The sequence below is a fragment of the Sinohyriopsis cumingii genome, unplaced genomic scaffold, assembly GCF_028554795.1.
Source record: "Sinohyriopsis cumingii isolate HCF-2022 unplaced genomic scaffold, ASM2855479v2 utg000400l, whole genome shotgun sequence".
Lineage (NCBI taxonomy): Eukaryota > Metazoa > Mollusca > Bivalvia > Unionida > Unionidae > Sinohyriopsis > Sinohyriopsis cumingii.
The window spans coordinates 1,558,186-1,569,345 of NW_028315895.1; the positions used below are offsets into that span (position 1 = coordinate 1,558,186).

Here is an 11,160-nt window from a genome sequence, read left to right on the forward strand (position 1 = left end):
TACATTATTGGATCCAATTATATAGATGTAATTTTATGTTAGACAAGATTACCATTATCACATGGATGGACAAGAAAGGGTAATGAACATGAAATCTAATATATCTCCCATTATGTTATTGTGTTGTTTGTGACTGTTTGATGTCACATAACCTATACAATTGACAACATGTACTTATAATCTTTCATTTCTTGTTATTTTCCTAGAGGTCATAATTACTTTCTTTAATATTTGGGATTAAAGAGAGACGGTCAGAGGTTTCATATGTAGGTATTCAGTTACCATTTCATTTTTAAATCTCTTATCACGCATACCAACAGCAAGAATACAAATAACACAGAGGTAGAGTATATGTTTATGAACAGAAATGCACCTCAATCACAGGATTTGCCTGAGATTATCCATGGTCTTGCCAAATACAGAATTGTACAAATGTTAAAAAAATTCTAGCTCATTCATTTGTCACAGCGGATCTGTTCTGCATATTAAAATCGACATATGGCTTAAGAGGAGCATCCTGTTTGAATTTTGTCACATACTGAATTTCTGAGTAGCCTCAGTCCTAGATACATGGACTGTCTCAGACTCAAACGTTTGTAATGAATCATGTAGCATGTGTTATAAAGCAGATTTTGAACCAGTCTGGGAAATTTTAAGTTCCCAATGACATAATTCTTTTCAAAATGTTTCAGAATATGGACATTGTTTTCCAAAATATAAATGTATTTCCCTAGTAAATAAAATATGAAAACAAAGTCAAAGAATAAAAAATAACTTACAATTTATGAATTTCTACAATATTAACCTAAAATTAACCATCAATTTCACTAGTCTGGAAAAGACTCAAAGTCATTCCAAATACAGGTTCAAATGTGATTATGATGTAGTATGACTTGAGGAATCATATAAATAAATACATATTGAGTAATTCAAGGTAAATTCCATTAAAGGATAATATCACATAAAGGTCCTTGAGTAATTCAGATAACATGTCATAATTTTTTAAATGCTCAAGGCCTTGAACAATTTGCTATGATCCAACTGGTACTATCAGTTGTAGAATAAATGTTTTCCACTCTGCGAATTCGAAGAATAAAATATATATTAGGGTTATGCATACCATATACAAAGTACAGATGTTCTCCAAGGATAAAGTGATGCTTTCATGACCTAAATTTAAACTATTTGGTGGAGTACTTTGAAATAGTTGTTGACCTGACCTTGGCAATCAGCCTTGATTGATGAATGAACTGTGACAATGTGTTGTACTTGTACTTATATTTTACTACCAGTCAGTAACTGAATTAAGGAACTAAACCTTAATTGTCATTAACCCGAATGAAAAATAAAACTTAATTATAAAATAATAAATGTAATATGGATATCCATATAAAAATAATATCATCGTCTACAATCATACCTTTGAGTACCATACTGTAGCCATTGTATGCATCTTAAATCTCTTCTGACTACTCTAAACCAGCTTGGAAACTACAACACCTTTCATCATCACTAAGTAATAGTTTTTTTCTAGATAACTTTCTGGTACCATCCATAGGACTTCTCCTACAGGAAGCTCCTGCAGCATGGTATATGGTAAATAATTGTATAAAGATGTGTGATGTATTTTGTTTCATGCGATTCATTCAAGTTTTGTCAATTTGAGAGCATCACATGATATCCTTGGGTAACAGCAACACCAGTAGGATCCAAACTTTAATACTATATACAGAGGTCTCAAAAGTTTTCAAATTCATCAGCATTCAGCAACACGTCCATGTGCACATACAAATCATGATTATTGCCAAGATTTCTTTTATTTTAAATATATACCAAGTATTTGCTACATGTGCCTAATCTTTATTAAAAACATCTTTCCCATCGATCTTACTGTAGATTTCTTCCTTTGTTAGCAGATTTGTCTCAAACGTTTTTTCTTTTTTTTCCCAGGACATCACAGAACCCATTAAGTAAATTTCTTTCTGAGTTAGCAAAGCAAGTTTGTTAAAAGCAACTTTTTCTGCAGTATACGTAAATAATGTCATATTTTTTATTCTTAATAGAAGCGTTGATGCATTGCAAGCTCTGTATTAAACACAATGCACCCAGCGAGAATAATATATATGTTTGGGTGGCCCCGAGTGGCCGATGGGTCTAAAGCGCTCAAAGTTACGAATTACTGCCATCTCACCTCTCTCTGCGTGGGTCGAGTCTCAGATTCGGCCAATGTGGGTATGTGAGAAAACTTGCCAGTAGCTTCTGGTTGGTTGGTGTTTCTTTCCGGGGTTTCCCCGCGTTCTTCCTCCATCATTTATACTGGCGCAAAGAATAGCCTATATTGTGCTTAACAATGACATTATACCGTACAACAGCAGCAACAACAACAGATATATTTCTAGGTTATTTAGTATGGAAGTAAATTTTTTCATGAACATTAAATTTTGTCATGAGGAGATATATGTTGTTCCCAGGTAAATTATGAAAAACTACTAGGTTAAATTCTGGTGTCCTTAATGGCAGATTACATTTGTTATGAGCAGTGACACCATAGCGACCAGTGTAGTGACATGGGTCCCGAACCATAGTCTCCAATTGTCTGGCCGAGGATCCAACATGAAGCAGAAGACATAAAGTTTCCTCTGTCATCGGCAGGTTCACAGTAGTGTTATCAATAGTGTTCTCCATTATAAAGCTTGCTGGGCTTGACTGATGAAATTGTAGATGAAATTGTATCCACGAGTATCCTTCTGTTATAATGCCTGCAGCTGGAGAAGCGCCCTTTGGAAAACTGAAGCCAACAGGACCAATTTTCTTGATATGACAAGCATCACTTCAAAAATGCTTCAGTGATTCTTTTGCATTTAATTGATCTTGTATTCTTTATGCAATCTGATTGCATGGCTTAATTTTCTGCCCGAAGATGGCAACAAAATGTTATGTGCTCGTTATTCAGGTTGACAATGTGATGGGATGGGTCTGTTAATAAAAATGCGATTTCTGGTATACGTATTAATTGGGGAATAAATTAGTTTTGAAAGCCTGATTGGTATCAGAGATTAGGTGGAACATTAGGAATGAGGCTGTAAATAACGTGGCGCTGACCGCTTTGTGCGTTTTGTTATCCTTAAGCTGCATATCGATTTAATAAGTAGTTGTTTACGTTGATTACTTTGACAGGAAAATCACCATTGTGTCAAACACCTTGTTGCAGAATTCGTGATCTGAATTCCATCAGATCTATCACATTGTTATTGATAACAAAATCAACTCTGTAGCCACCCTTGAGCATCATGCATGTTTTAATTTTGCTATATAAGTTTATTTTTGCCAAAGTGGCATTGCTCTGTCATTATCCTTTTTATTTTATCAGCTATATCAACGCTACAGGCACCTTGAATAATAGCTAGCAATTATACTGCTTCACTGGCAGTAGCAAGATGTCAAGATTTTGAGATAGTGCTTCTAAACATGAAAGTTCGGAACGTATGTAACATAATTTTACACAAACAACTAATTTGGGGTTTCGGGTAAGAAGGATTAAAAAGTGTCAACAAAAACACAGATTATTTGACTTTTAACCACATTTTAGCACATTACTTAACTGGAAGTGAGTAGTACCAACATATACAGACAACTTGAGAAAACATATATACTGAAGTGTCAACACTTTTATATTACTAAATTGACATTCTAGCTAAAGAGAGACTGATTGAATGCACACTCACTGTGAACAATAACGATCTTTTACACATCCCTCAGGCCCCTCACTAGCTAGATTATTAACACCATAATATAAGATCTAGATATAAAGGTTCGAACATTAGATTTTATGTATCATATTCAATTAATTTGAATATAAAAAATAGAAACATACCTCTTCTGGAGATTAATTCTTCTTCAACAATCTGACATAAAAATGAACCACAAAATTACAATTGCATTTGATACTTCCAGATACGAATAGGAAGGTATACTATAAAAATGTCAAAATAATGCCCAATGACTTTGGTACATTTTCCATGATATAAAAGTTTGAGAAAGAAAAATATCTATACTGTTTATTTGTCTGGCAATACAAATACAAATACAGTCATTTATGTTTAGAAAACTATTGAGATTTCTGCCTTTTGTTAGTGTCATTAGAAAGATGAAGAAATAATTTAGGCATCTTGAAAGAGTGCCACAATGTATGCATTTGACTGCAAAAGACAAATCCTTAGTGCAGTTCAAGAGATGCAAGAATGTATTTAGCTTAATATCAGTTATGTTAACAGATCACAAATTGAATCTCTTAGAATTTAAATAGTTTTAGCACTTTTCACCTTTCTCAACTTTTTCCATTCTAAGGTGCCTTGGTCAACATGGATGTAGCTCGTTGGAATACTGGAGAAGGGCTTGCGAGAAGAAAAAAAACCGAACATCCCCATGAAATAATATCCAATTCTTTCTGCGAAACATTCTTCTTGAACCAGAAAGAGAATGGATCTCATCTTGAGCTTGCTAGCTATTTTAAAACAGTTGTATATTTCCTGAAATAAAACAAAAGCAAGGTAGTTAATTAAATATTTTATTTAGATGTGGAATATCGATACGTTTATAATTGTTTCAAATCAAGGAGAGTGTATTAAGTTAAATCAGTCATGTCTGGAAGATTCATATTATACATTATATGTATGAAATATTTAGAGCAGCAAAGAAAACTGGATTATTATCTCACATGTTTATGCCGCATTTATAAAAAATGTTAATCTGGTTGAAGATATATGACGCTCTAGGTTCCTACAATAAAAAACATCTCCCTATTTCACCCTGTATTTTCAAAGACAATACAGAGCTATGTGTTTTCATTGCTCTGAGGGAACTGATATATTTCATTAAGTGGGTGGAAAACTCAGTATTTCAACAATTGGCGATACCATTTGTAAAGCAGAATAAAGTGGATGATTTCTTACTGTATCCCATACTATGTTAACGGTTTATTGTGTATGCTTTGTTGTGGTTTGTTAAGCTCACACTGAGAATATAAGTAGTAACATAATTTTCCATCCCAATTCAAGTTACAACATCGTTTTAAAAAAATCAGAAAACAATGTATTTGCACATTGTTGGATCTAAACCAGACTGCTCTGCATGCAAAGCTGCCATGTTTACCACTACTAGACCACGTAAGGATGTTAAAATATTTATAACATTGATTGGTCATAATGTTAGCAATGTTTTGTGATGGGCAATACAAATAATTTATCATATTTCACTGCAGTGAATGATCAAACTTTTTTCCCTCTGAGATTCTAGACTGGCACCAGTTTCAATTGGTTTTTACTAGCCCCGAAAAAAATGTTATCAACTTACTAAGGATGATTTTAAATAAAAATGATACAATCTAATTATACAAACATCTTATAACACAACCATATCTAACCTTGGAGGAATCTGACACTTTTATTGAATTATTTATCCTATGTTAATACATAACGTCAAATGCAGTAAATAAAAAATAAAGATATAAAATAATTGTGCTTGTTGGTTGGATTTTATTAGATTTGTTGAAGAGACAATTATGTACTTTATCGGTGAATTGAGTTCTTTTTCTAACAGGCTTCTTCCCTATAAACAAATCAGGTAAAACATGTACTTTATCGGTGAATTGAGTTCTTTTTCATACAAACTTCTTCCCTATAAACAAATCAGGTAAAACAAGTTGACAACCACAGTCTGATCACAAGAAAACAAGCATACTCATTTCCAATACCATGATAATAAACTTTTAACTACAAAACAAAGCAGGTTCTTAACCGCGAACACTTTGAAACTATTATGTATGCAAGATCATCATCTGTAACACTGTAATGTAGTCATTTAGATTTGTGATGTCAAATATGATTATCTGGTATTTACTTCCAAAAGCAAAGACTTGGAAAACATAAACAATAAACACGTTTCCTCAAGTCTGTGGAACTAAAAATTGTGTTTGCAATTCCCAGTTTTTACAGATCATTTGGATATGCGGTAGCATATTAGACATAAGAAGAGAATGTGAGTATCATTCAACATAAACAAATGTAAAACCTTACAGTTTTGCACGTTACATTTTGTTTCATTCTGAACAATATGCAACCTAAAACTTTATATACCGAACTAGTGTGTCATCTTTCTTGTGACTGGTAATGTTATTTTGGTCTGCTTATGACACACGACATAAATATATGCACTCTAATTAAGATTGTTTTATGAAATACATCTATTTTATAATCAAAATTGTGATATACTATTAATATATTTCAGGTGAATTTAGTCCATATTTTAACATATTGTTATATTTCATGGGCAATAGTAAACCATGTGATGAATGGCCAAATGTGTAATGTTCACTTTAAAATGCAAATGCATGAGCTAACGAGAGTGATATGCTATGTGTGCCACTGTTCTCTTAGCTTTTAATAGACTGTTGAAAAGTGGAAGCCTTTTCATTCATCATATTAAGATCTACATATCATTCCATCGTATTTATTATCATTAATATGGCTTATTTTCTTTTCTTACATTTATGACAATAATTAACCAATGTGTATTCTCTCAGATTTTAACTGTATATTGTGATAATTAGAAGGGCGTTTATTTAATAAATACTAACATTATATATATGGGGCTTTATAACAGTCACACTGTTCCATGGTCACAACACTCCCTTAATTCGTTTGGATTAATGCCGTGTTTCATGCATTTACAACTTTGCTTTTGAACCCCAATTTGTGTCAGTACTTAAATGTACTCAGCTATTAAACTATTATGTCCATAAATTTCATACCTGCTTCCTACGGTGCATGTATGGAGCCGCAAGGGGCTGATATGAGGTATATAGATACACTGATAACCGAAACTTGACAATTCTGATCCTGAGGATTATATGATAGAATACAGGTGTCAGACACTCTTCATAACCCTACAAACTCCCCCAAGTCTCTCTTCCTGAGGTACTCCTATGGAACAAATTCAGAGTTAGGCTGGTGCAGTGTGCTGTACAGGATTTGCCCCCATTATGCCAAAGATTATTTTATATGGACAATAAACCGTTTATTGAACCTATGCATTGTGTGTTATTTAAATAGTAATTTAATTGATTAAATATAGTTTAAGTAATACACAGTGCATCATGCCCAGGTCACTTGTTAGTCCCGTCTTTGTCTACTATGTATTCTCTGCCCATACATGATGTCATTGCAGCCAGTATATGTTAATAAGCTAGTAACTCAATTTAGATATGTTGTCATGTAGAACCAATCAGATGACTGAGTTGAAGTATGTGATCAAACATTGCCAGTTGTTTGAGGCTAGCAGCACACAGCAGCTAGGATGCCTGTAGAGATGTGTGCATTTCAGTGTCGATGATGTATTTAATTTAAAATTGTCTGCAGAAAAAAGCACATGTAGTTCTTAAAGTTATATGACAGGTCCAACAACATGAGTGTTCCAAGTGAATTTCAGTGGTGTTCTGAATAAATTCTGATCGTCAATGCGGGTGCTGATGTGCCATATGTCTTAAATTTTAGTGTGTGTGATTAGGATTTGTAACGTAGCTTTGACAATTATTCCGTCATATGTCTACGCTGTCTGCAGTGTGGCAGTTTATAGTGATGTCTGGCACTGGGGCATCATGCTGCAGACATGTAGCATGATGTCCAACCCAGTCACATTATCCTGACACCAGGCCGACCAGTCCTAACACCAACCTCTTAATGCTGAGTGCCTCGAGAGGCAGCTGTTAGTACCATTTTGGTAAGTCTTTGGTATGACTCGGCCGGGGTTCAAACCCATGACCTCCTGTGTCCGAGGCAGACGCTCCAACCACTAGGCCACCAGAGCTGTCCTTAAATGTGATGATATTCCAATATTTTTCATGTATCACAATGATTTAATCCAAAATGTTATGGAATTAATTTGTAACAATCCCAAATAACTTTTTATCAACACGTCAATGAGCACCTTGTAGTTTCAGTGAATAACGTAAATAAACAAATCATCTCAAATTATAATTAAACACAACTAAATGTCTGATTCCACTAAACATATGATAAAATATGAATAAATAATTACGATGTAAACTACTTTACATACATACCCATTTTATGTATGTCGCAATAACTTTTTCTGAAAAAAATAATCAATCATCTTCATGGAAAATTACCTACAGATGCACACAAGATTCTTTTCTTGAATCGTCCAAGATTACAATCAATGATGTCTAGAACTTAAACCTAAGTAAACATGTTTTAAAACAACTGATATGAATGAGATATCACACAATACAAATCAAATAAACATAACTGACATTATTTTAACATTTATTCATAAACTATATTACGTGGCAGCCTCCCTGATAGAAGGGTGCTTCTGACATGGCATATATAAATAGTAACGATCATCTCACATGGCAACTGAAAATTTGACCAAGTTTGCTGCATCAATAAAAATTTGAACCTCATTCAAGCATTAAACAGCTGTATGAAATAAATGAACACATTAGTTTTAGTATTTTAAATTTATAAAACATTTGCTTTGAAAAAGTTTATAATGGTTGTTGAGAATAAGATTTCTCATATTTTGTTTATGTTTTATACTTCTATCATACTCACATAGATAAATCTTTCCTCGTACAATTACAAACGTCAGCAATGATTGAGATATTTGACCATAATCAATGTACCATTTTAAATGAGCCACACTATCAATAACATAATAATTGTGTCAATATGCATGTACAACTGAGATAAGGTTCAATCAAAGGCATCATGGGAGCATCAAAAAATTTCTTTGCAAAACTGCAGAAGTGCATCCTATAAATATCAGAGAAAGTCACATCATTACAATCTCTTTCTATTATTTCGATCTGATAATCTTTTTGGCACAGCAGTTCTAAGAATCATGCTGAGTCTTTCCTTGCAATTAGAGATAACTTCATGAGATCGTGTTGTTAGCAGTGAACTATTGTATACAGTAAATAGTTAATGGTCACAGTTTGCATTAAAATTGTTTTCACTGACACTAAACGCAACCAAGAATTGCATTCTGTGTTATCATCACTGACATCAAATGAGGACATTTATTATGCAAATCATATAAGATCCTTACTTATGTGTGCACAATCCGTAATCATTTTGAATTACCTTCTTCGTGTAATGGATAGTTTCCCAACATGTCTTTGTTGAATTCATTGATGTATACGTTATGCATATATAATAGACGCTGCCTCGTTTATTCAACATACATGTGCTAGTCTCGTGAGCCATGTTGCAATATCATGTGAGGTTTGTCTCAATGTTATAGTAGATGAAATACATCAATGTAGTTACCATATAACCCAAATTGGATTAATTCATGATTCAAACATAAATATATTTCTCAGTCCTATCCAGCTCCATTTTAAAATGATAGAAGCAAGTAAGATACCAAATATGACAGTAAGTTCCAGATTATGGATTTTCTTCCACTTTCCTGTAAGCAAAATGATTTTTGTACAACAACTGACCATTGCATTACAGTAGTAGCTTATTGTCACTGTCAGTCTGCCATGTTTCTATAAGGGAACTGTGTTAATTATGATGTCTTTGTTATAAATATACTGAGACAGTGATATAATGCATCTGACTGCGTTGCACTGTACAAGGTAAAATGGGTATAGATGATGTAATAGGATAAATCTTAAATTCTAAGAAGACTTGTGCCTGTTTAAAACATATATAATCGATGCTACCTCATTTATTCAACATACATTTGCTAGTCTCGTGAGCGATGTCACAATATCACATGATGTTTTGTCCCAATGTTATAGTAGACGAAATATATAAATGTTGTTACCATATAACCATAACTGGATTATTTCGTGATTCAAACTTAAATAAATATCTTAGTCTGCCCTAGCTCAATTTTAAAATGAAAGAAGCAGTTAAGATACCAAATGTATCAGCAAGTCCCAGATTCTGGATTTACTTCCACCTTTCTGTAAACAAAATTATTTTTGTACAACATTTTACCATTGCATCACGGTAGTAATTTGTTATCCCTCTCATTATGCCATGTTTCTATATAGGAACCGTGTTGACTGTGATGTCTTCGTTATAAATATACTGAGACGGTGATATAATCCATCTGATTATGTTGCACTGTACAAGGCAAAATGGGTATAAATGATGTAGTATGTAATAGGAAAATTCTCAAATTCTAGGAAGACTTGTACCTGTTTACAACATAAGAAAATCATTCAGTTGGTCCATAAAGCGTATCTGTCAAACTAAATATTGATGAATTGAATGACAATCCTTCTGAGAGTCTAGGCTACAAAATAAATCAATGACATTTCATTCCGATAAATAACATTCCTCTTTTTGAGACAACGCTCTTCTTTGTATAGGAACCATGGATATAAACAACTTCTAAATGTGAAGATATGTATATAACGTATAAATCTTGAATTATCTTGAAATGGTAAGATCCACAAAAGTAACCAAGCTCTCGCCATTTGTCATTACAAATGCTTTCAACGTCTTGATGGAGTATCATAGAGTGTTACAAAGCACAGCTCTGGAAATTGGCTCATCAATGTAATGCAGAGTACATATGTAGAGCTCACTCTGAAAATCTGCTTCGCAGATGATTTAAATATTTATTAATTTAACGGTTCATGTTTGCTTTATTACTTTTCTTTTTAGTCCAGAAAAAGAATTGGCATTTTAATGGAGTTAGTTCACTAATAATTATAGCAAACGGTTTATTTCTCCGTGCAAATTTACTATTAAAAACAAACTTACTCCCATTTATATTTTTCATTAGATGATGTATAATCGATATAAAAATTGAAAAAATCATCGGTTTTAATAAAAGTAAATTATCAAGATAAATAAGAAGCAGAATCTTCTTATAGTTATTTCCCAGTGCTTACAAATTGCCCTTCTTGCCAAATTTGAATGTGTTGTTTTATTTTTGTTTGAATTTTTTCTCTCAAAAGATATGTATGATAATATAACTATTTGGTACAATTCTTTCTTTATCTGTTGCATTCTGCACACACTGAAAATCAATAAAATTCAAGCATAAAGATACTCAGATTCAAAGACATTTTATGCACTGAATTCGTATACCACTGTGTAGTTGTTTACCTTTTCT

General features: G+C 33.0%; 1 protein-coding gene across 1 annotated transcript in view; it reads right to left on the bottom strand.

Moving 5' to 3' along the window:
* Nucleotides 1-4,518, bottom strand: part of LOC149774192 (uncharacterized) — an 85,718-nt gene extending 81,200 nt beyond the window's left edge. The window contains exons 1-2 of the mRNA XM_089945704.1: nucleotides 4,323-4,518; nucleotides 3,875-3,905 (exon numbers count right to left, since the gene is read on the bottom strand). Of these exons, the coding sequence (XP_089801830.1) occupies nucleotides 3,875-3,905; nucleotides 4,323-4,490 (199 nt within the window). The 5' untranslated portion in view covers nucleotides 4,491-4,518. The remainder of the gene's footprint in view (nucleotides 1-3,874; nucleotides 3,906-4,322) is intronic.
* Between the last annotated feature and the right edge of the window lie 6,642 nt (nucleotides 4,519-11,160).